Here is a 27,450-nt window from a genome sequence, read left to right on the forward strand (position 1 = left end):
CCGTATGTAAGCTTGCTGCCATCTCTTCCTTCCTGGATGCTCATAATATGTCATCTCCTGAGCCATCCATGGCATTTGATATGTACCACTTTCTGAATCCTTTCATTATAGATTCTCTTAAAAGTCTGCTTCATCTACAACCAATGGAATCTAATTGATGTTCCCCATATTGCCTAGCGGTCATCCTTTTCTTAGATAGCTTATATGACACTGATATGCAAATAATATTTTGTCCAGTGCTGCAGGAAGTGATGGAGGTAGTGTTGGTCTGTTATGTAAGCCCCATCCTCTTCATCATCAAGTACCACCTGGTACTTGCTATGAATGCAGCGATACATGTAGTATAAAGATTCTTCATTACTGTATGAGCTTTCATTTGGATAGTTTCTTTGAGTAATTGGGAAGCCTTTTACACGTACTGAATGACCTGCTGCTCCAATTCATGAAACCTTCCCTGCTTTGGACCCCTGAAACTTTGATGTGTAGAACTGGTATTCTTCATATGTTGCCACCTTGGAAATTTCACCTCTGTGACATCAAATTTTCTTCCTGCCTCATGGTTTTTTGTGGCCTTTATTTCACGAGTCACTGATACTTGAAATTAGATCCACACGGTCTGTGTGAACCATTTGTGAGCTGTGGACTTTTAGAACCATGTTTCTCAACAGAGTCATAGCTATGAGCTGCAACCGTTATTAATTGCTACAATTTACTGCTCTTACAGTCCTGACAATCTAAGCAAACTGAGTAATGGAAATATGTTGTCCTTTGCTGAAATGGCAGAAATTGGGTCACTTTGGGCTAACTGTACACTTCACCATTTGTTGCCAACCTTGAAAATTAATAGTGTTGTGAAGTGGTAGCATCTTTAGTGCCCCTGTTCCCAATACAGCACTACACAGGCCTCTATTCCAACAATGCACTGACAGTCTTTTTACTTCTCTCCTTTTCCACTACACTCCCCTCCTCCCTTTCCCTACATCTAACCTCCCCTCCCAACTGCATCTAACCTCCCCTCCCGACTGCATCTAGCTGCCATACCCTCTCTCCGCCTCATACCTGTACACTCCCACAAGCAAAAATTTACTGCCCCCCACCCTACCCTGCTACCCCTCCCTCTCAGTGCCCCAGCATCCTCCTTACCCCCACCATCTGGTTGCTTCTCCTATCATGTGTTGCTGCTAGCAGTCTGGCCTCAGCAGCCAGAGACTCTGTGTGTGTGTGTGTGTGTGTGTGTGTGTGTGTGTGTGTGTGTCTTAAGGCTAGATTTAGTGAAAATCTTGAATATTTTAATGTGAGTGCCTCTCTATTAACGATGCAGTGGGTCCACACTTGAGTTAGAGCATTGTTTGAAATAATGGCATCCAACATTCCATAATAGCTGAACATGTAGCAACAACATCATACAAATACCAACACACTTTCTGATTTCTCGTTTATATGTATCATGAAAACCAAATAAATAAATAAATAAAGGTAGTGAAAACAAGCAGCATTTTAAAGGGTCCTTATATTGCACAATATCATTGGCCATCTGAGAGCGGTACAGACAGTTTGTGCAATATATTTAAGGAGAGTGAAGAGTTTTACATATATTGATGCATGCTTAATGTATTGTGTAGTATGTTGAACCGCCTGGTGGGATATTGTGTAATACATATCGGTTCCTGTCGAGACTTCGTGGTTTATGGACATGCGAACAACTAAGACAGTGACCTCATATGATGACTATGAATACATGAGGAAAGGTAGGTGAAAAGAATCATCTGTTGAAGTATACACAGGGGAGTAGATGATTACATATTTAATATTTATTTAGTAATTAGCTATAGAAACAGTCAACAAAAGTAATGTGTCTAAAGTAATGTATCTTAGTCTTTTCAGGTTTATAGATCACTACTAACATTGTGGAAAGCAAAGTACAATGAGTATATGATCGGTATCTTTTCTTTGTAAATAAGATATGATGAAGTTCACCAATTCATTGAAAGATTCATTATTGATCCACAAAAGATTTTGATAATCATCTTGCTCTGCTGCATATTCTCTTAGCATGTCAATATAGTGCTGTGTGAGAACACCTTCGAAGCTATTTTTTCACCATTCACTGCTTTGCCTTGCTTGTGACTGGAATCTCAATACATGTGAATTCTACATTATTGAGCATCTTCATGGTCACTACGAAGACAGAGTTCTGAGGACCTCTTAAGACGTAATATGGAGTATTAATTTTACTTAATGGATGCATTTCACCGTAATTATATGACTTGGCATGTTCCTTGAAAGTGTCAGATTGTTTTCTCAGAAAACACACTCACAGCACAACAGTAACATATATTTTATGTTTATAATGACCTTTAATATTAACTTGACAGAAATCTCTTTCTTTTGCAGGGAACCACAATGGAGCCAGGATGAGAAGATATGTGCCCGCATTGTGAACAATGATGTTATTTTTTATGAAAATGCTAATTTTAATGCAGTTGCAAATAAGATTCATATTCAGAAGGTGGAAAACTTTAGTCTTGCTCCTGGTACTCCACCATACCACGTCCTCTGTTATTGTCCTGGTGAGTGTAATGATACCTAATGTCAACAGTGGTTTTTAAAAGTAACGAATCTTTATAGAATTAATTTGAGTGATATGCTATGAACGGTAACCAAGGTATGTTACTAGTGTGACTCATTCTATTTTCAAATTGTTTCAAGTCTGGGTTACTTAAAATTGTTAACTGACAGATTACCCCCATCAGCTTAGTTCAAAATCAGAGGTTCCTGGGTTCGATTCCCGGCGGGGTCAGGGATTTTCTCTGCCTCGTGATGACTGGGTGTTGTGTGATGTCCTTAGGTTAGTTAGGTTTAAGTAGTTCTAAGTTCTAGGGGACTGATGACCATAGATGTTAAGTCCCATAGTGCTCAGAGACATTTGAACCATTTTTTTCAAAATCAGATTCTCCGGGCCATCACACCGAATCCTGGTATTGCTGATCCCACCGAAAAACTGCAGAGCTGTGCTCTCACTCGGGATTATCCTGATCTTGAATGTATTAATCAGCTACTTCAACAAGGACATGACTTCCTAAAATCATGCCCTGAAATGAGATCCATTCTGTATGAGATTCATTCTGTATGAGATTTTGCCCACCATTCCTTTTCGTTGCCCTCCCAATCTCCGCAATATCCTTGTCAGACTATGTGTTCCTTCTGCAACCATCTCCTTACCCTATAGCTCTTATCCCTTTGACCATCCCCACTGCTAGACTTGCTCTGTGCACCTTCCTACCACCACCTATACCGGCCCTGTAACTGGCAAGACATATACTATCAAAGAGAGAACCACTTTTGAAACTACACATATTATATACCAGCTATTAAGTAATCATTATTTGGCCCTTTACATCAGCATGACTACCTCCAAGTTATCAGTTAGGATGAATGGGCATAGGCAAATGTTGAATACTGGCAACACACAATATCCTGTTGCAGAGAATGCTCTACAACATGACAGTTTTGACCATGGTGACTGTTTCACCACAAGTGATAGGTTGGAACTGGCACTATGACATGCATGTCCGTGGTTCTAGCCACCTGCCTGGCTTTAATTTATGTTAATTTCTAACATCTCAGTGTTTCTTCACAGTTACTACTCATGGCTTCACACTGTCTTTTTTTTCTACACGTACATTGGTAGATGTTGTTCTAATTCTTGCTCTTTCTGGAAACAAGTTGGTTTAGTAACCTGATGGGCAAATGACTGACATACCTGCATCCATATTTACATTTACATCTACATGATTGCTCTACAATTCACCCTTAAGTGGCTGGCAGTGTGTTCATGAATGGCCTTCAAGCTATTTCTCTGCTGTTCCACTCTTGAACAGTGCTTGGGAGAAACAAACCCTTAAATCTTTCCTAATAAGCTCTGATTTCTCTTATCGTATTATGATGATTATTTCTTCTTATGTAGGTGATTGCCAAAAAAATATTTTTCATTTGTAGAACAAAGTTGGTGACTGAAATTTTGTGGAAAGATCTTGCCACAATGAACACCTTTGTTTTAATTGTTCCACCACAACTTGCATATCATATCCATGACACTCTCTTCGGTATTTATGATAAATGTGGTGGCCTTCTTCGAACTTGTTCGATGTCCTCCGTTAATCCTATTGGATGTGGATCCCTTACCATACAGCAGTACCCTGTACGAGGATGGATAAGCATAGTGTAGGCAGTTTCTTTAGTAGATCTGTTGCATCTTGTTAAGTGTTCAGCTAGTAAAGCTCAGACTTTGGTTAGTTTTCCCCATAACATTTTCTGTGTAATCATTTCATTTTAAGTTATTTGCAGCTGTTCCCTAAGTATTTAGTTGAATTCACAATTGTTGTTAATTATAAAGTGTGAACAACACAGTTTTACTTATGAATGGTATATATGCTCAAGATACAACTTTACTTTATAATTTAAACAAACTTCAAAGAGATTACATATAAACAAGAATATTTCAGAAATAGCTAAGGAATAACACTTTACACTGCATGCTAAAGCACTTTTCATTTTAACACAACACTTGCACCAGAAGGAAAAATAAAATAAAAAATCAAACAAATAAATATATAACAAGTTACTGCTTGACTTCCTGCACACCACCCTCTGCACACAGCAAACTAAAGTGGCTTTGTCAGAAGATCAGCCAGCTGGTTCTTTCCAACTATACATTCCAACATAATTTCGCCATTCAGAAACCTTTCACAAACATAAAAGTGCTCTATATATTTTGATTGGCAGTGATACTAAGGTTTTTTCTGTCAATTTTAGTGCACTGGCATTGTCCATATAAAATGTTGGAGGTTGTCATAGCATGTCAACTACTTTACTTAATTAATGACGTAACTAAATGAATTCATTAGCTCCTTCACTTGCTGAAATAATCTCTGCTTCGGTTGTAGATGTCGCCACAACCTTCTGCAACTGACTTGTCCCTGATATTGCCCCACCACAATGCCAGTTGTTTAATGTTGTGCCTACTTGTCGCCAGTGAAGCCAGCACCACTGTAAATCCTGGAATTTCCTTCTCTATCGTAGATAACACCATAATGAAATGTACCTTTCAGTTACCGAAATGTTTCAGTCGATTCCAGTCCTCAGTGGATGGCTCTTCCATAGCTCAAGCAGTTTTATTCACTCGAGGAATTATGTCTGGACAAGCTGCTTTTGTGAAATACGTAAGACATGTAATTGCCTCGCGATACTGAACTGAGGATGAAACTGCTTCATCTTGGTAATTTTCTTCGTACCCAGTTGCAGTTGAAATCATGTTGGATTCTGCTTTTCGAAATCTTTCCAATATTTATTTCATGTGTTTTTCTTGACTTATTGTAATTGCTCCATCTTCATTTTGCTTTATTTTTATGCCAAGGAAATCGTCAAAGATCCCCATTGTTATATCAAATTTATATTGTAAAATATCCAGAAAAGCTGTAATTTCTTCTTTGTCGTTGCCAACAATTAGACCATCATCACCGTAAATTACTACTTAAAGTCTGTTTCCATTGTACTTACAATAAAACAAACAAGGATCTACAGCACTGTTTTGAAAATCCACTTTACTCACAACTCCCATAAAATCAGCAACGCGGTGCTTGTCTGGGTCCATAGGGACTCCCTTTCAAGAAACGCACTTGATGTGTATTATCATCGAAGCCTTCTGTTTGTTCCGTATACACTTCATCCTGAAGTATTGTATTCAAAAAGGCCATCTCCACATCAAATTGTTTCATCACCATCTTCTTTAAGCAGTTACTGCTAGCAAAACTTGATTAGTGTCATGATGTGCAACAGGACTGTATGCATCTTCCAGAATGAGAGTCTTTCTGCCAGGTTCGCAGAAGAGCTTCTGTGAAGTTTGGAAGGTAGGAGACAAGGTACTGGCAGAACTTAAGCTGTGAGGGCAGGTTGTGAGTCATGCTTGGGTAGCTCAGTTGGTAGAGCACTTGCACCATGAAAGGCAAAGGTCCTGAGTTCGAGTCTCGGTCCAGCACACAGTTTTAATCTGCCAGGTAGTTTTATATGCATCTTAATAATCAATGCACAGAGGCATTTGGTCAGTCAATTGTTTCTGTGCTCCATGTGAGGATGGAATGGGAAGAAAAGCTAATAATTGGTATAATGGAGTATACCCTCTGCTGTGCACCTCATGGTGGTTTTCAGAGTATAGATGTAGATTTTGCAGTACATTGGCATTTGTGGGACTTTCAACTAACACCCACATATTGTTTCTATTGAGTGTTTCTGTTTCTTCATTAATAGCTTCCATCCTTTTTCCTTTTCATTTGAAAGCAAAATGTCAGAAAAAAATTTGAATCTTTATGTCTGCCAACACTGAATTTTGTTAGCATTAAGAACTCACCACTTTCTATCCAGGCTGGTTTTCTTCATTATCTTGTGCTCTCCAATTTATATTCATCAGAAAATTTGTGAGTTCCGGCTTTCAGGAATTCTGTTGATTCTATGTTATAGTCATCTGATACTTGACTTCCTCCAGAATTAAGTGCGTTAAATTTTTCTTCACTTTGTCTTCCTCCAGAAGCAGAATGCTCAGGAATGTCACTATGGAAATTACAAACTATTTCTGGCTTAAATTCTGTATCATGACTCAAGACCACTTTCTTTTTGGAAGGAATCGAGACTCTAAATTCATCTTTGACACTGGCATACCCAATAAGCCTTATCATCAAACTTTGAACAAAAGTGTTTATGTGAATGGAGGAGCCTGTGCCAAAAATTCTGAGGTGATCAAGTTTTCCTACACCACAGCTCATAAGGAAATTTGTCTGAACCTGCAGAAGACCTTCCAGTATGATTTAAAATATAGATTGCTGTATTGCAAGCTTCTGCCCACAATCCTCTCATCTGGGACTGAAGACCTTCCAATATGATTTAAAATATAGATTGCTGTATTGCAAGCTTCTGCCCACAATCCTCTCAGTAGTTTGATTGTGTTCAGCATCGAACATGCAGCTTTAGTAGTTGTTCTATTTTCACATTCGACCAAACCATTTTGTTCAGGAGCATAGGGTGGGGAATTAGTAATTTTGTTCCCTTATCTATGAGCAGTTCCTTAACTCTGTTGTTATTAAATTCCTTACCTCCATCATTTCTAAACTGTTTAACAGCATGACCTTTGGTTTGAGCTTCATTTAAAAATTGTTTAAGCACATTATACACTTCATGTATGTGCTTCAAAAAGAAAATTCAAGGAAATTTGCTGAAATCATCTGTAAAACATACATAATAATGACCATCTCCAAACAACTCTGCACTAAATGGTCCATTGACATCTATGTGAATTAATTTGCCAGCATCTGTGGAGGGATTTGCTCATTGTCTGAATGGTAGTCTTACATCTTCCGTAATGCACAACCGTCTCAAAATTCATCCTTACAACGTTCTACATTGATGTTAAGTTTCTTCAAAGTGTTCTTGACGTGTTGTTTATTCTGGTGATCTAATCTTTCATGGTACATTTGTAATATTTCAGAAGATGCAATATGTTTACTTCATTACCCTTTTCTGGTCTAATAACATACATATTCAACATGTACAGCTCATTTTCCACATAGCATGTCAGGACGATGTCACCACTGGCTTTTTCCCGAATTCCAATACTTTTGCTGTCAAATATTATGTCATAGGCATTACATGAAATTGCTCTGGCTGAGAACAGATGAGTGCTTGCATCGCCATATAGCAAACATTTTCCATTCCAGCACAGTACCATTTATTGTTTTGTCTTATTTTGACACAGACTGTTCCTTGACCAAATGCATGCATGTTAGTACCTTCCTAATGAAACCACTTCAGGAATATCAACGGAGCGCCATAGATGTCCCATTTCCATTTTGACCAATTGTCAGGTCTTTCAAGTTCATCAGCATTCACTTTACAATCTCCATTTGTAGCCGTGTTCTTACTGTACAACTCGTTTCAACAAAACATTCTTGTGCCAGCACACATTGGATTGAATCAGTTTATTTATTTATTTATTATTTTTTTAGACTGTTTCATTCATTTAGATGTGGTCTGGGCCCAAAACCTGTTGTAAATTATAAAACCTGAAGAACACAGTTTTCCTTAGGAACGGCATATTTTCTCGAGGTACAGCTTTACTTCATAAATTAAACAAACTTCAAATAAATTATTTATATAAAAACAAGAATATTTCAGAAATACCAAGGAATAACACTTTACAGCAAACACTAAAACCTTTCCCTTTTATCACAGCAACAATTTTTAGATAAGTGCAATCATGTAACCAAAATATATTGGATGGATTCCTTTTAGTATTCATGTGGATGACTTCACACGTTTCATTATTTGGATCTGTTGCCACTTTTTGCACCATACAGATATGTTGTTTAAATCATTTTGTAGTTGTTTTTGATCATTTGATCACTTTGTGAGATAGTAAAAGACATTCGAAGATGGCTGCTCAGATTATCTTCTAAGGTGCTTGTATAGATTAGAAATAGCAAAGGGTGTATAACACTTCTTTGGGGAACGCCAGATATCAGTTTTGTTTTACTGGATGACTTTCTGTCAATTACTACAAACTGTGTGGCCTTTGTGACAGGAAGTCATGAATTGAGTTGCACTACTGAGACGATCGTCTGTAGGCACACACTTTGATTAGAAGTTGCTTGTGAGGAATGGTGTCAAAAACCTTTTGGAAATCTAGAAATATGGAGTTGATGTGAGGTCCCAGCATATCACACTCATTATTTTGTGTAAATAAAGAGCTAGTGATATTTCACAAGAATGATATTGTCTGAATCTGTGTTGACTGTTTGCCAATAGATAGTATTATTCAAGATAATTCATAATTTTCGAACACAGTATATGTTCCAATATCCTACTCAAATCAACATTAGTGATATAGATCTGTAATTCAGCAGTTTTCCTTTATTGAGTATTGATATGACCCACACAACTTTCCAGTCTTTAGGTCTGGATCTTTCCGCCATTCTAGCAGTCGTAAATGATTGCTAAGTATTGAGCTATTCTGTCAGCATATTCTGAAAGGACTCTAATTGTTATATTGACTGGAGGATTTTCCTTTATTAAGTGATTTAAGTTGCTTTGCTATGCTAAGGATATCTGCTTGTAATTTACTAATTTTGTCAGTTGTTCTTGATTTGAACTGAAACATTTAATTTGTCTTCTTCAGTGAAGGACTTTCGGAAAACTGTGTTTGCTTTAGTGGTACTTTCATTGATAACATTACCATTGCTATCACACAGTGAAGGTATTGGTTGTGTCTTGCTGCTGAGGTACTTTACACACAATCAGAATCTCTTTGGATTTTCTGCCAGATTTCGAGACAGAGTTTCATTGCAGAAACTGTTAAAAGCATCTCACATTCAAGTCAGTGCTAAATTTTGAGCTTCAGTAAAACATCACCAATTGTGGAGTTAGGCATTCTTTTAAATTTGGCATGCTTTGTTTCACTGCTTCTGTAACAGTGTTCTTAACTGTTTTGTATAACACAGGGAATCAGTACCATCTCTTGTATATATATATATATATATATATATATATATATATATATATATATATATATATATGAATATAATAGAGGGAAACGTTCCACGTGGGAAAAATATATTTAAAAAGAAAGATGATGAGACTTACCAAACAAAAGCGCTGGCAGGTCGATAGACACACAAACAAACACAAACATACACACAAAATCTAGCTTTCGCAACCAATGGTTGCCTCGTCAGGAAAGAGGGAAGGAGAGGGAAAGACAAAAGGATTTGGGTTTTAAGGGAGAGGGTAAGGAGTCATTCCAATCCCGGGAGCGGAAAGACTTACCTTAGGGGGAAAAAAGGACAGGTATACACTCGCACACACACACATATCCATCCTCATATACACAGACGAAAGGATGTGGGTTTTAAGGGAGAGGGTAAGGAGTCATTCCAGTCCCGGGAGCGGAAAGACTTACCTTATGGGGAAAAAAGGACGGGTATACACTCGCACACACACACATATCCATCCACACATATACAGACACAAGCAGACATATTTAAAGACTATATATATATATATATATATATATATATATATACACACAAACATGCACACAAAATCTAGCTTTCGCAACCAACGGTTGCCTCGTCAGGAAAGAGGGAAGGAGAAGGAAAGACAAAAGGATATGGGTTTTAAGGGAGAGGGTAAGGAGTCATTCCAATCCCGGGAGCGGAAAGACTTACCTTAGGGGGAAAAAAGGACAGGTATACACTCGCACACACACACATATCCATCCATACATACAAGACACAAGCAGACATTTGTAAAGGCAAAGAGTTTGAGCCAAACTCTTTGCCTTTACAAATGTCTGCGTGTGTCTTGTATGTATGGATGGATATGTGTGTGTGTGCGAGTGTATACCTGTCCTTTTTTCCCCCTAAGGTAAGTCTTTCCGCTCCCGGGATTGGAATGACTGCTTACCCTCTCCCTTAAAACCCATATCCTTTTGTCTTTCCTTCTCCTTCCCTCTTTCCTGACGAGGCAACCGTTGGTTGCGAAAGCTAGATTTTGTGTGTATGTTTGTGTTTGTTTGTGTGTCTATCGACCTGCCAGCGCTTTTGTTTGGTAAGTCTCATCATCTTTCTTTTTAAATATATTTTTCCCACGTGGAATGTTTCCCTCTATTATATATATATATATATATATATATATATAATAGAAGGAAACATTCCACGAAGGAAAAATATACCTAAAAACAAAGATGATGTGACTTACCAAATGAAAGTGCTGGCAGGTCGACAGACACACAAACATACACACAAAATTCAAGCTTTCGCAACAAACTGTTGACTCATCAGGAAAGAGGGAAGGAGAGGGAAAGACGAAAGGATGTGGGTTTTAAGGGAGAGGGTAAGGAGTCATTACAGTCCCGGGAGCGGAAAGACTTACCTTAGGGGGAAAAAAGGACGGGTATACACTCGCGCACACACACACACATATCCATCCACACATATGCAGACACAAGCAGACATATTTAAAGACAAAGAGTTTGGGCAGAGATGTCAGTCGAGACAGAAGTGCAGAGGCAAAGATGTTGATGAATGACAGGTGAGGTATGAGTGGCAGAAATTTGAAATTAGCGGAGATTGAGGCCTGGTGGATAACGGGAAGAGAGGGTATATTGAAGAGCAAGTTCCCATCTCCGGAGTTCGGATAGGTTGGTGTTAGTAGGAAGTATCCAGATAACCCGGACGGTGTAACACTGCGCCAAGATGTGCTGTTCGTGCACCAAGGCATGTTTAGCCACAGGGTGATCCTCATTACCAACAAACACTGTCTGCCTGTGTCCATTCATGCGAATGGACAGTTTGTTGCTGGTCATTCCCACATAGAATGCATCACAGTGTAGGCAGGTCAGTTGGTAGATCACGTGGGTGCTTTCACACGTGGCTCTGCCTTTGATTGTGTACACCCTCCGGGTTACAGGACTGGAGTAGGTGGTGGTGGGAGGGTGCATGGGACAGGTTTTACACCGGGGGCAGTTACAAGGGTAGGAGCCAGAGGGTAGGGAAGGTGGTTTGGGGATTTCATAGGGATGAACTAAGAGGTTACGAAGGTTAGGTGGATGGCGGAAAGACACTCGTGGTGGAGTGGGGAGGATTTCATGAAGGATGGATCTCATTTCAGGGCAGGATTTGAGGAAGTCGTATCCCTGCTGGAGAGCCACATTCAGAATCTGATCCAGTCCCGGAAAGTATCCTGTCACAAGTGGGGCACTTTTGTGGTTCTTCTGTGAGAGGTTCTGGGTTTGAGAGGATGAGGAAGTGGCTCTGGTTATTTGCTTCTGTACCAGGTCGGGAGGGTAGTTGCGGGATGCGAAAGCTGTTGTCAGGTTGTTGGTGTAATGCTTCAGGGATTCCGGACTGGAGCAGATTCGTTTGCCACGAAGACCTAGGCTGTAGGGAAGGGACCGTTTGATGTGGAATGGGTGGCAGCTGTCGTAATGGAGGTACTGTTGCTTGTTGGTGGGTTTGATGTGGACGGACGTGTGAAGCTGGCCATTGGACAGGTGAAGGTCAACATCAAGGAAAGTGGCATGGGATTTGGAGTAGGACCAGGTGAATCTGATGGAACCAAAGGAGTTGAGGTTGGAGAGGAAATTCTGGAGTTCTTCTTCACTGTGAGTCCAGATCATGAAGATGTCATCAATAAATCTGTACCAAACTTTGGATTGGCAGGCCTCGGTAACCAAGAAGGCTTCCTCTAAGCGACCCATGAATAGGTTGGCGTACGAGGGGGCCATCCTGGTACCTATGGCTGTTCCCTTTAATTGTTGGTATGTCTGGTTTTCAAAAGTGAAGAAGTTGTGGGTCAGGATGAAGCTGGCTAAGGTAATGAGGAAAGATGTTTTAGGTAGGGTGGCAGGTGATCACGTGGAAAAAATATTTCTAAAAAGAAAGATGATGAGACTTACCAAACAAAAGCGCTGGCAGGTCGATAGACACACAAACAAACACAAACATACACACAAAATTCTAGCTTTCGCAACCAATGGTTGCCTCGTCAGGAAAGAGGGAAGGAGAGGGAAAGACAAAAGGATCTGGGTTTTAAGGGAGAGGGTAAGGAGTCATTCCAATCCCGGGAGCGGAAAGACTTACCTTAGGGGGAAAAAAGGACAGGTATACACTCGCGCGCACACACACACACACACACACACACACACACACATATCCATCCGCATATACACAGATACAAGCAGACATTTGTAAAGGCAAAGAGTTTGGGCAGAGATGTCAGTCGGGGCGGAAGTACAGAGGCAAAGATGAAAGACAGGTGAGGTATGATCGGCGGCAAATTGAAATTAGAAATTAGCGGAGATTGAGGCCTGGCGGATAGCGAGAAGAGAGGATATGCTGAAGGGCAAGTTCCCATCTCCGGAGTTCTGACAGGTTGGTGTTAGTGGGAAGTATCCAGATAACCCGGACGGTGTAACACTGTGCCAAGATGTGCTGGCTGTGCACCAAGGCATGTTTAGCCACAGGGTGATCCTCATTACCAACAAACACTGTCTGCCTGTGTCCATTCATGCGAATGGACAGTTTGTTGCTGGTGTTAAAAACCTTACCTCTGGACTAATAGTCATCATCACCCTCGAAGTAGTTCCCATCCGCACGTACACACTGATCCCAGCACTTCTGCACTTTCTGGAAGTCCTGTTCTTTGAAGGCGTTAATCACTGCCAGCAATGCTTCTTGAATCCTCTCTAGAGTGTCGAACTGACAACCTTTCAACTTGAGTTTCAGTTTTGGGAGTAGTGCGAAGGTGTAAGGTGCCAAATCTGGCGAGTACGGTGGGTGGGGTACAACCGCCATGTTGTTTTTTGCCAAAACGGTCCTGGCGAGCAAGGACGTGTGATAGGGCATATTGCCGTGATGCAGCAGCCAGTTCCCTTGACGCCAAAGTTCGGGCTGCCGTCGCTGCACGTTGTCATGGAGCTGTCCCAAAATGTCACAGTAGTATGCGGAAATCACTGTGGACACGCAACACGTCCTCCCAGCTGAAAGCCACTCCGCACACCGACTCGTCAGATATGCAGCTCCCGCTACCCAGCGGTGCAAAGATCTACTACCCCTACTTTCCAGATGGCAGCACCAATCCCAAAAATTTTGGATTCTATCTCTCGTATTTTGCATTTATTTTTGGTGGATTTGAATATTATAATATTCAGTCTTGCTACAACAATCCCCATGTTCCCCGTTATGCTCCCTATTTGTTCAGGATTATTTGTTGTTAAGCCATCAGGTATGTTTTTGCAACCATTTACATTTCGAGTGGGCTCATTAATGAATTATTCAAAATAATTTGCAGAGAAAACTAAGTACAATTTTGGTTGACGTTTTATGCCAATGACCGATGTTAACCATGCATTTTAACCAATCTATCAAAGGTAGATTGAAGTCGTCCCCAAATGTAATTGTGTGGGTGGGGTACTTATTTGAAATGAGACTTAGTGTTCTTTGAACTGTTCAACAACTGTCATCTGAGTCTGGGATCGTTAAAAGAAGCCAATTATTAATTTAGTCTGGTTTTAAAGATAAACTCTAGTCTACTGACTCACAGCGACTAGAACATCTGTTCCAGTTTCGCTACAAGGTAAACTACTTCTAACAGCTCTAGATACTTCATCACCATCTGTACTTAAATCTGCCCTTTCAGAACACCGTTAGGTCCATCACAAAAATGTTAGCTGAACTTATCTATGGCTTTAACTAGCTTTCGGTACCTATAATGATTTGAGCTTCAGTGCTTTCTGTTGGCACTTGGATCCCTGGTTCTTCCAAACACAGCTGTGACAGTTTACAACAACAGATTGGCTATTGCTAGGTGTACCCTCATCCTGCATTTGCCATACATGCTTTGAGACTGGAACCTTTCCTGTAATTTTCTGAGATCCTCTAAGCTGAAAACCTGCCCAGTCCATTCCATACAGCCCCTGCTACCCATGTAGTTGCTTCGTATGGACAGTAGACCCCTGATATACTAAGTGGAACCTGAAAACCCACCACCCTATGGTGCAAGTTGAGATGTAGGTTACAGAATTGTCTGAGCCTCCGGTTTAGACCCTCCGTTCAGCTCTGTACCAAAGGCGTGCACTCGGTCCTGTTGACGATGCTACAGGTGGTGAGCTCTGCCTTCATCTCACAAGCAAGACTGGCAGTCTTCAACACTTCAGATAGCCACCCAAAACCAGAGAGAATCTCTTCCAATGCAAAGTGACAGATATTGTTAGCACCTACATGAGCCACCACCTGTAGTCGGTTTCATCATGTGCTCTTCATGACAGCTGGAAGCACCCACTCCACTTCGGGGATGACTCCCAACCCCAGTGTGCACACAGAGTGCAGCCTAGACTTCTTCCCCTCCTAGGCAGCCATATCCCTAAGGATCTCCATTACGTGCCCAACATTGGAGCTCGAAACTACCAGTAACCCCACCCTCTGTAACTGTCCAAATTTTGCAGACGAAGTGGCTTTCTCTGAAACAGGGCAAGTGATTCCCTCTGGCTCAGGTACTTCACCAGACACAGGTAGTGCCTGAAATCTCAAGAAAGGCCTCTTAATTCACACCCTGGGAAGTTTTTCATTGCCTGCCACACTTGTCAACAATCTCCCACTCGGCCATGGGTGAGGGGTCTGTCTCAGTGCAGGCTGTAATGAGGGCAGCCGCAGTAGTGGACTGATTTAGGACACATGGGATGTGCTGGTGGACGTCCCTGAGAATGCTCCTCCCCCCCACTGTAATGCCCATGGACAACAGCCTCAAGCTGCATAACCAAAGCCAGCACTGCATGGAGAAATGAGCAAAGGGTCACCAACTTGACTCGCATCTGTAAACAGCAATCACAGTCCCTATCCATACAAAAGAAGGTGGCATTACGCACTACACAGATGTTACAATGCAGAACTATTTTTGGTAAATACACGAACACACAAGAAAGAACAGTTTCATTATCAAATTTAGCACCACTATTCCTACATATGTTACAGGTCCCTAAACAATAGTTTAATTGATGATTGTCAATTACTAATTAAGTACAGATTGAGCTCTAAAAATGTGTACACATAGCTGTTCTCTAGTTGGTGGCCAAGTTATGGCTCACTGGATCATTGTCCAGTGGTTTTACTTATAGAGGAGTGTATGAATAATTATTGATTTTTTTTAATTACATTTTGATTTACTCTTATCTAACTGAGCCAAAAAGTAATCTGGTTCACATGGGGATTGGATGACTGGAAAAGTGATCAACTTGTATGGACCATATTGTGAATGCCCTGTCTACTGCTGTGACTCCCAGTTTCCACCAAATTTGGGTAATTTATGTAATTTTCTAGATCAAACAATGGAAAATCCAGGATTGAATGTAACAATATTATGAAAAGGATAGTTGCTACTCACCATATAGCAGTGATACTGAGTCGCAGATAGGCACAACAAAAAGACTGTCACATAATGAGCTTTCGGCCAACAAGGCCTTTGTAACAATAGACCACACACACACACACACACACACACACACACACACACACACAAGCAAGCATACCTCATGCACACAACTGCCATCTCCAGCAGCTCAAACTGGAATTCTGGTCCAAGCTGCCGGAGATTGTAGTCATGCGTGCATCAGGTGTGCTTGCTTCTGTGAATGAATGTGTGTGTGTGTGTGTGTGTGTGTGTGTGTGTGTGTGTGTGTGTATTTAAGGAGCTCTTAACATGCACAATTACAATTTCAGTTATTGAACCCTTTTAATAAATAATGTTTGTGATATTGTTGACTCCTGGACAACATTGTGGATACCACACAGTTTCTTCTGAAATAAGGCTGACTTGTAATATGGTGAATCATCAAACAGCCGCACTTCTACTGACTCATTAGCAGCATAGTTAATCTGAAATTTATGTAAGCTAAAACATTGTGAATGCTGTTATTTTTGTTTTTGTACTTATTAACGGTTCTCCACATCACACTTCTTCCATATTGTATTTTTCATGTATTTTTCTAGGAAAATCTGGACCATCCTTTGGCAGACTATTTCAGTATCCGAAATTTGACAGCAACAGTTCCTTAGCAAACAAGAGCTTCTTCCAGGTAATTTTATCTTCTGGAAATTAATCAGCTTGTTCTTTTTATGGTTTCAGAGTGTGAAGTGAAGATATTCATCTGTATTACACTGTTAGATAGCTGTTGTGGTTTCTCCATGTGCACATACACGTAAAGACATGGTGATCTTAGTTATACAAAGCTGTGAACATTATCACATGTGACTAACATTAAAATCTTTTTAAGAATTCAGACTACAATAAAACACACAATTGATGTAAAATGAGTGTTTGGTGAAGCCACAATGTGCTCCTCTTTCAGCATGTTGTGGAACTGTCTGGTTTATTATTATTATTATTATTATTATTATTTATTATATATTCCCTATCAGACAATTGTCTTTAGAGTCTGTTGGCAATTTTTTAAGGAAATGGATGGATTAGTTGCTATGACAACACACACACATTTCATTGATTACCTTCTTCATGAAAAAGGTGGCCTATGAGGAAATTATATTTGGTATATCACAAAGAAATCCTACAAATACGTAATATATGCAGACATTGTCTCTTTCCAGTACAGCATCATAAAAGGGCAGAAGGCACAGACAATCTTAATATCCATTACTCTCCTGACAAGATGATTTATTTTAGACTACCCATGATTTGTAATTGTGTAGGACACCCAGTGGTACCAGAAATTAAACTTCTCATTTGTACAAAGTGGCACTTGAAAACATACTCTGGTATGTGACCACATTCATAGTAATTCATTATATCGGTGTTACTGTCAGCATTAAAGGGCATTTACTGTAGCACTGCCTACACAAATATTATTTACACTGACAGACTCTAATCAGAGCAGCAGAGTTCAAAGGTCTGTACTGTCACATTAGTTGTCCGTAGAGTAAGATGGAAAGAGGGTACTGATAAGTGCAGCAGAGTTGAATTATAAGAGTGAACAGCATTGCAAAAACAAGTGAGCTAAATAAAACTGTAATCCAGATCCAAAGTTGTGTGTGTAGCAAAGCCAGTCAACATGCAGTGTTTTACCAGCAGACAAGTATGATTTGTTGGCGGCCGTTTCATACAAGCCTGCGAACTGAAGACGTGTTGTTGTGTGGCCGTATTTGTGCCACATTACTAACAGATCCATCCATTTTGGTTGTTGGCAGCGATAACCAGAAGCAGTTGCGCTGTGACAGCTGTGAGCTCTACCCTCAAAGTATTGTAACCTGATCATATTAGAGTCTTCGTAACAGGGTGCAAATGGGTCCATAATTGTACATGTTAGTGAGTCACATATGTGATATTTAGTAAGGATTGCTTTTTCAGCGCAATATTTGCTAGTAAATTCAGGAGCAGATTGCACCTTATGAGTGTTACACTGGAGAAGTTTGAAAAACTGATCAAGTTGTCACAGTTTCAAGAAAGATTTATCATAATTCTTGTTACAATTTTCAGTGTTTTCTGTGTAAAATTTATGTCTTCTACCAGGTGTACCAGTATGAAATGAGCGTTTTTTGAATTGAAAAGTAAAAACATTTTATTCAAAGTACTGACCATTGCTTTCTATACATTTTGACCACCTTTCTGGCAATTTGTGGACACCACGCCAATAAAAATGTTCGTGTTTTGAAGCCAACCAATCAGACACCCAATTTTCGACTTCTTTGTAGGAATCGAAGTGTTCCTCAGCCAATGCGTGTCCCATTGATGAAAACAAATGGTAGTCAGAAGGGGCCAAGTCTGGTGAATACAGCGGGTGGGGTAGCAGCTCCCAGCGAAGTGTTTTGATTGTATCCTGAAGCAGTTTTGCTTTGCGTGCAGGTGCATTGTCGTGTAAAAAAATTACGTTGCCATGTCTTCTGGTCCATTCTGGTCTTTTTTTTCGATCAATGCAGAGTTCAAATTGATCGTTTGTTGTCTGTAGCCAGGGTGTATACGGCCCGGGACATCCGGGAGATCCGGGAAAAACCCGGGAATTTTTTCATCCGGGACAAATCCGGGAAAAACCCGGGAATTTTTTAGAATGCCGGGATTTTTCATTGTTTTAGATTTCAGTTAGTTTTGTAGGTTTGACATGTAAGATCAGATACGCTGACAAAGAACTACTACTGAATAATACTGCAGCAATGAAACATAAATCAGAGAATAACACCAAAATAAAAGTTTAGTTGGATAGAAAATGGGTAATTTACACAATGCACAGACCAGTTTGCCGACACCGAAAAGTGTCAAAGGCTTTAGATCGAAGATTATGCAGTACGTCCGTAACAACTAACGTGCATTCTATGTGCGTGACGTCACAATTGTTTAAATTTCTAACAGATCACCAGAAAATATTAAGAATAGTGGCTTGAGATGTGTTACTTTCAAAGTAAATTTCCATGCAAGATGATTTATGTTACCTGTGAGAATGTGCAGTGAATTTCTTAAATCACAGGGCGTTATAACTCTCATTCAAAACGTAACACTTTGAGGATCAGCCATTTGAAAACTGTCGGGCCCAGAAGATAAGTCATTTATGCCACTATTTAAAATTTTACCGGCACATTTGTATTTGATATGACTTAACATGTAACACACGCGAAAAAAAGACCGAGCTTCAGGTTAGTTTTCATATTTAATGTTGTTCTTTCATAGATAAAAAATTATGCAATTGATGCCAAAAAGTGTAATTGACCTTCAAAAAAATGTGCATAATGTGTTACTGTTCAATGTCACAAGTCTCTTCATGCCAGAACACTTGGACTTTTCTACGCAACTGATAATCATTTTGGCACGATTTTAATTGCCAAATTAGAGCCTGTTAGTAGGCCTACGGACTTCTTATTATTGTAGGACTAATAACAGTGGATGCCAATAGACGATGCAATTCTCGTTCGTACATACACATCTGCTTACGAGTTAACCGGTGTAGAAACGCACTTAGCTGAGTTGAGCGAGCTCGGCGTAACTTCGTGACGTAGGCGCCGTGGCCTGCCTTTCTCGTAGGCCTCGTGCTCTGAATAACTGCCGTCATTCGCTAGCGAGGTCACTTGACATGAACTATGACTGGCTGACAAAAGTGCATCGCTCAACGCAATCTCTATTTTAGAGTTTCGGAAGCCACCGTGCTGTAATTTGTGGAATTTGTGTAAATACTTTCGCAATACGAAAATAGTTGTCTCGCATCAAACAACTTTCCAAACGCATTGTTTTTCCAGGATTTCGTTTCCTAAAGTGGTGGGACGTCCTCCGCTGGTATAAGACCTTTACGATTCGAAGGACTGATACGTTTTATAGCTCCGAGGGAAAGTATACTGTTACTTAACCCGGATGTATTTTCACCCGCTGTATACGCAATTTCATCCGGGAGAAATTGTGTTTTTAACCGTGAAATCCGGGAATTTTTTTTTCTTGTCCACGTAGACACCCTGGTAGCGATTAGTATTCACAGTTTCACCGGGTTTTAGAAGCTCATGATACACCACACCTTCCTGATCCCACTAAACACAGAGCATTGTCTTCTTGCCGAATCGATCTGGTTTTGCAGTCGATGTTGACGGTTGTCCCGGATTAACACATGATTTTTCCCGTTTAGGATTCTTAAAATAAATCCATTTTTCATCGCCAGTAGCAATTCGATGCAAAATTGATTTTCTTTCATGTCTTTGAAGCAAAATTTGACAAATGGTTTTTTGGTTTTCCATCTGGCTTTCATTCAATTCAGGTGGTACCCATTTTCCACACTTTTGGATCTTTCCCGTAGCTTTCAAACGGTCAGAAATTGTTTGTTGTGCAACATTTAGCATTGCTGCCTTTTGCTTCTGACTCAAAGTAGGATCTTCATCCAATATTGCTTGCAATTCGGCATCTTCGAACTTTTTTGGTGGTCTTCCACGTTCTTTATTTCTTACATCAAAATCATTATTTCTGAACCATTGAAACCATCTTTTGCATGTTGCTTCTGATAGAGAATGATCACCATATGCCTCGACAAGCATTCGATGTGACACTGCAACACTTTTTTTCAAATGAAAACAAAAAATTAATGCTTTCCGCAAATCGTCACTTTCTGTTACAGAATTTGACATTGTTAACACAATGAAAACACATGATGTTTTTTGTTCCATGACTTGATGCATACTAAATATCTCTGACAGATGTCATACCAACCAAACAAAAAAAATTAAGGCTCGCTCACAACAAATGTTCCTTATCGACACATTTGTATCTTAATGCTCATTTTATCGCAGTACACCTGGTATGTGGTTTTGAATGTGAAGTGGTGTCTTGAACCATAGACAAATGGGCTCCTCCTCCTCCTCCTCCTCCTCCTACTTCTCATAGCCACCATCTTTGGTTAGCTCAAATAAATTCAAATGAGATATATTTTCATGCATAGTAAATTTGGTCATGTTGCTAATCAACTATTGATAAATTGCTCTAGGAATATGATTTGGATACATCTAAGGCAAATATCGGCATGTATGAGATGTGATGAAAAAGTAATGGGAATTTTTTAATTTCACGGGCTTTATACATTTGATTTTCAAAATTTTTCTTTAATCTTGTTGGTACACACATTACTGATGTATGTTTGTATTTTCAGCTGTTTTGAGTCTTTATTGTTGGCAATCAAAAATGATTATAGGTGTTTTTGAGTGTGTGGAGAATTTTTACTTACGAAAAAGATGGATCAAAGAATTTGCATTCAGTTTTGTTTGAAAAATGGAATAAAGTGCAGCACTGCCTTAAAACGTTGATTGTGGCTTTCCATGACTCTACTATGAGTAAGAAAGGAGTTTACAAGTGATCTAAATGTTTCAGAGAGGGTCAAGAAGATATTGAAGATGACGATGACGACGACGACGACTGCACTGGATGCCCTAACATGTCAGTTGCTGATAACAATGTGGAACAAATAAAGAAAGTTTTTCTGGAATATCACCGAATCACCATCAGAGAGGTTGCTAATGATGTCGGCATATCCTTTACCTCGTGCCAAGCAATTTTTTGGGTTGTTTTGGGCATGAAATGTGTAGCAGCAAAGTTTGTTTCAAAATTGTTGAATTTCGACCAAAAACAAAGCTGTGTAGATATTGCCCAGGAACTGCTGAATGAAGCTGACAATGATCCAGAACTTCTAAGGAAGGTTACAACAAATGACAAAACATGGGCATACGGGTATGAAGTCTAAACCAAGGTTCTGTCATCCCAATGAAAATCTCCTGAAGAGCAAAGACCAAAAAAAACTTCACAAGTTCGATTGTGAAGGTTCTCCTCACTGTTATGTTAGATTACAGTGGGATAGTGCATCATGAGTACGTGGCTTATGCTTGTATGGTCAATAAGGAATATTTTGTGGAAGTTACGTGCCACGTATATGAAGCAGTCCGAAGAAAATGGCTGGATTTGTGGTAAAGCCACTCCTAAAAATTGCATCTCAATAATGCCCCCACTAATGCCTCAATGCATATTCATGATTTTCTTACAAAAACTTAACAGGTTATGTTGCTTCAGGCGCTGTACTCATTGGTCATGGCCCTCTGCAACTTCTTTCCAGTCCCGAGGATGAAGAGAACGATGAAGAGAACCATGAAAGGACATCATTTTGCCACCATTGATGAGATAAAAACAGAATGGGTGAAGCAGCTGGATGCCATAATGGAAAAGTGATTTCCAGAACTGCTTCCAAGATTGAAAAAAGTGCTGGCACAGTTGTGTTGTATCTGGGGGGGGGGGGGGGGGGGGGATTAAATTGAAAGGGACAGAGTTGATATTGATGAATAAATAAAGATATTTTAAGAAAAACAAAAATTCCCATTACATTTTGATCACAGCTTGTACAGTGTGGTTGGATGGTAGCAATCTCTAAGATATTGTATCAAAGCTTTCATGCCCTGAAAGTTGGCTGTTAGTGGATAGCAAATCATTTAATGTACCAATTATTGGCTTTGAAGCTTCTCTTCAGATGAATAACTGCACAGTTTCACGGAGTCATTAAAATTATTTTCTTGACGGAGACTTTTAGATTCATAAAAGTAGTTCAGTTTTCCCTCGTACTCATCCTTAATACCTGGTCTTTGCAATGTATTCCTTGCTGCTCTAAATCAAGGGAGAATAGAACAAACCACTGCCTATGGGTGGTTTTGTAGGTCAAAACATCCTATTACATTGTTGTGGGAGAAAGGGATATTTGACTGTATGTCATATCGCTTTCATAATCGGCATTTATTGTGAACCATAGTAAGAACATTTTTAGTCAGTCTTGTTGTATTTGTTACATGAGAGGTGTTTGGTAATTTCTTTTATGTTCTGTTCCTTAGATTATAGGAAACTAGGTGCTTAATCACAGGTGGACAATTTGTCCACCTGTAATAACTATATCGGTGAACAATATTAGTGAGGGATGGATGTTGCTGTCCTGCATTGTGACTAACCAAAGAATACTTTAATTTTGGATCATTTCTTGTCAGTTGGGAATGGTTGACTATCTCCAACCGAACTTCTTTTGGCACAGCAATAGTGAGTTTTGTATAAGTAATTTATGAAATAAACTGTGCTGTTGTTGTGGTCTTCAATCCAAAGACTGATTTGATACAGCAGTCCATGTTACTCTAACCTGTGCAAGCCTCTTCATATCTATATAACTACTGCAACCTACTTCCTTCTTAATCTGTTTACTATATTCAGGTCTTTGTCTCCCTCTATGATTTTTACACCCCACGCTTCCTTCCAATACTAAACTGGTGATCCATTGAAGCATGTGTCCTATTAATTGATCCCTTCTCTTAGTCATACTGTGCCACAAACATGTTTTCTCCCCAGTTCTGCTCAATGTCTCCTTATTAGTTACTTCAGCATTAGTATTTAGCACCTCATTTCAAAATCTTATATTCTCTTCTTGTCTAGACTGTTTGTCCACAATCCAGACAAATACCTTCAGAAAAATCTTATTAACACTTGACTCTATATTCAGTGTTAACAAACTTCTCTTCTTTAGAAAAGCTTTTCTTATCATTGCCAGTCTACATTTTATATCCTCTCTACTTTGGCCATCATCAGTTATTTTACAAAACTCGTCCACTACATCTCGTTTCCTATTCTAATTCCCTCAGCATCACCTGATTTAGCTCGATTACATTCTGTTATCTTTGTTTTGCTTATGTTGATGCTCATTTTATATCCTCTTCTCAAGACACTGTCCATTCCATTAAAATATCCTTCCAAGTCCTTTGCTGTCTCTGACAGAACTATGACGTCATTGGCAGACCTCAAAGCTTTTATTTTTATTCTCCCTGAACTTTAATTCTTTCTCCATATTTTTCTTTGGTTTCCTTTACTGCTTGCTAAATGTGCAGATTGAATAACATTATGGATAGGCTACAATCCTGTCTCACTACCTTCTCAACCACTGCTTTCCTTTCATGCCCCTTGACTCCAACAGCTATAGAAAATGAAATGTCCAACCATTCCTATTCATCTGTGTGAGGACAGTAAGTCTTTTGCAAACAAATTTCAAGAGAAGATGTTCGTACCAGAAAACACCTCAGAAGTACTGTTACATTTCAAGCACAAACCCCAAAACTTTCTGTTGGCTGCCCTCAAAACTAAATAATAAATGATTCTCACTATTTTTTGTAGGTGTCCAAATAAATGTTGCATATTGCAAATAGGCTGTTCTGTATAAACGTGTTCCAGCAACACAATGTATGCTGTGTTTTTAATTTTCATACTTCATATGCTAAATAGATATACCAGTGTATTAAATTTGTGAAGTTTGTGTGTTTACTAGCACAGTAATTCATCTCTCTCTCTCTCTCTCTGGTTGTCTGTCTTCTGCCTTCTCTTTTTTTGAAGCATTCTCAATGTAAGGTCATCCTTACTATACAGTTAGTCATTGTTAAAAAGTTTTTTCTTTTTTTTTTTTATAATGATAAATTGTAAAACATGGGACAACATGTAAAGCTATTGTGCATGTTCTGCATTCTTATCTGGTTTCTTGCAGTACTTTTTGTTTTAAGCAAACTACCCACTGGCAAACTGGCATACTGGCATATCTGTCTTTGAGTGTTCACTCTCAACAATATTTGGAATGTGCCTCCCGGTAAATAATAGGCAATTTTTATCATCAGACTGTCTTTTCTGCTGGATTTTTCTCTTGTGTGAAATAAGCTTGAACAAGTTTTCACCAGATGCAGATGAAACTTTTTTCATGTTGTTACCACCTCATAAAGAGCATGACCATTAAAAATGCACAGGTCCAGTGTGTGGAAAATGAATTTCTTGTACCACTTCATTCTTCTGTACGGATTCGGCAAACTCAGTTGCTTGTCAGTGCCTCATACTCTAATTGTAAATCTACAACACAGTACAGTTTCTTGGTTCTTTGACCAGTCTTAGTTTTCCCCCATCTTAAACTATTATGAGATATTCCAGGTTGTCAAGTTTCACACTTCACATTTATTGCCCCACTTCATGGCAAGCATTATACCAGTGGACATAAACTTGGTTTCTTCTTCCAGAATGAGATTTTCGCTCTGCAGCGGAGTGTGCGCTGATATGAAGCTTTCTGGCAGATTAAAATTGTGTGCCGGACCGAGACTCAAACTCGGGACCTTTGCCTTTCGCCTGCAGGTGCTCTCTTGCTTCAGTTCTTTCTTCTTGATTCAGTTTGTGCTGTAGTTTTGGCATCTTGTGCCTGTTCTTGAGCACATCATGAAAAGTGGTTATCCCACAATTCATAAGTCAGAGAAACAGGTCTGGGGTAGTTGTCGACACTTAAGAGTGTCTCTCCATTCAGAATACAACTCCATGAGTGTTACAACAACACTCCCACTTTTCCCCAGTTTGTGGAAGCCAGATTTTGTTTTTGCACCTGTCTACACAATAAATCCAACACATAAGTCCAACATTCATAGAGCACAAATATTTTTTATTCCGAACCTAATTCTTTTGGACAGAATATATTATTTGAAAAATAACCGCCCTTTGAAATGTAAGAGGTTTTTGTCAGTGCACAGCTTTTGATATGGACAAACTGTGCACTGTGAAGTACTGTAGAAACATTATTGATGATGCTTCTATTGAAACTTCCTGGTGGATTTAAACTGTGGCGACAGAGAGTTGAACTCTGGACCTTTGCATTTCGCGGGCAAGTGCTCTACCAAATGAGTTGCCCAAGCACAATTGACGACCCATCCTCACGGTTTCACTTCTGCCAGTACATCATCTCCTACCTTCCAAACTGCACAGAAGCTCTCCTGCAAACCATACAAGACTAGCACTTGTGGAAAAAAGGGTAACATGGGTTAGCCACAGCCTGGGGGATGTTTCCAGAATGAATTTTTTTTTCTTTTTATCCTTTCTTCCAGAAGCACTAATCTTGGAAGGTTCACAGGAGAGCTTCTGTAAAGTTTGGAAGGTAGGAGACGAAGTTAGTGGCGGAAGTGAAACTGTGAAGATGGGTCGTCAGTCATGCATGGATAGCTCAGTTGGTAGAGCACTTGCCCGCGAAAGGCTAAGGTCCTGAGTTTGAGTCTCAGTCTGGCACACACTTTTAATCTGCCAGGAAGTTTCATACCAGCACACACTCTGTGGCTGAGTGAAAATTTCATTCTGGAATGCTTCTGTTATTGAATAACCTGTCCCTGTCACTGGCAGAGTTGTAGCTGAAGTGAAGCATTCTCAGAATTAACAGAAAACCGTCTCTGAACATAATATTCCCAAGCGAGGTGGTGCAGTGGTTAGCACACTGGATTTGCATTCGTGAGGATGACAGTTCGAGTTGGTGTCCGACCATTCTGATTTGGGTTTTCCATGATTCCCTAAATCGCTTCAGGCAAATGTCGGCATGGTTCCTCTGAAATGGCAAGGCTGACTACCTTCCCCAGCATTCCCTAATCTGATGGGACCAATGAACTCGCTGTTTGGTCCCCTTCCACAAAAAAAACCAACCAACATAGTTTAGCTGAAAACTGAAATATCCAGAAGTATGTCTTTGCTCCAGTAGTCACTAATTTTCAGCCTTTTCTTGTGTGTCATGTCACAAGAAAACAAATAGTAATGATGGAATACAGTTCTTCCAATCTCCTTTCCTTCCATCATGTTAATCCAGCTTTTGACCAATATTCAAAACGTCCTGGATCACAGGTTCGAACCCACTCACTGCTTAAATTTTGAATAAAAATCATCAGCAGTGGCAGTTGAAGACTACCAATAAGAAGTCACCCTCGCTCAGACCATGGCCTCGTCAAAGTAGGCAGAGGAACATATAGAGATTCAGGGCACTCACTTGTCCTTGTGTTAGAAAACTGCCCCAAAAAGGCAGAAGAATCAGCAATGATCAATAGCATGACAGTGGAAGCCACTGCATTAAAGACATGTAGCATGTATCTACAGGAGTGTGGCCTCAATTGAAAAAGTGTCATGATTATCTTTTCAATGGCAAGAGATACCAAATTAGTCCCCCATTCAGATTTCCATGAGGGGACTTACGAAGGGGAGCTGAACTTGAGGAAAAGATGGAATATGCAACCAAGGGATAACGTTATATGAATGGGCAATAAACTCCAAAAAGGAAAATGCAAAAGCTCATTTTAGATAAGTGGGGATCAGTGAAGTGGAAAAAAAAAAACTGTTTTGCCTGTGCATATGTTTGTCTTTTTTAAACAATGGAAAATCCAGGCTGGAATGTAACAGTATAATGAAAAGGATAGTTGCTACTCACCTTTTAGCAGAGATGCTGAGTCGCAGTAAGGCTCAACAAAAAGACTGTCAGAAAAATGGCTTTCGGCCAACAAGGCCTTTGTCAAAATAGCCAACGTACACACATGC

General features: G+C 39.7%; 1 protein-coding gene across 1 annotated transcript in view; it reads left to right on the top strand.

Annotated features, from left to right (window-relative positions):
• Positions 1-27,450, top strand: part of LOC126091853 (eukaryotic translation initiation factor 2A) — a 189,465-nt gene that overhangs the window by 64,136 nt on the left and 97,879 nt on the right. Inside the window, exons 5-6 of the mRNA XM_049907118.1 lie at positions 2,395-2,570; positions 16,590-16,675. Of these exons, the coding sequence (XP_049763075.1) occupies positions 2,395-2,570; positions 16,590-16,675 (262 nt within the window). The remainder of the gene's footprint in view (positions 1-2,394; positions 2,571-16,589; positions 16,676-27,450) is intronic.

The sequence above is a fragment of the Schistocerca cancellata genome, chromosome 7 (assembly GCF_023864275.1).
Source record: "Schistocerca cancellata isolate TAMUIC-IGC-003103 chromosome 7, iqSchCanc2.1, whole genome shotgun sequence".
In the NCBI taxonomy this organism is placed as follows: domain Eukaryota; kingdom Metazoa; phylum Arthropoda; class Insecta; order Orthoptera; family Acrididae; genus Schistocerca; species Schistocerca cancellata.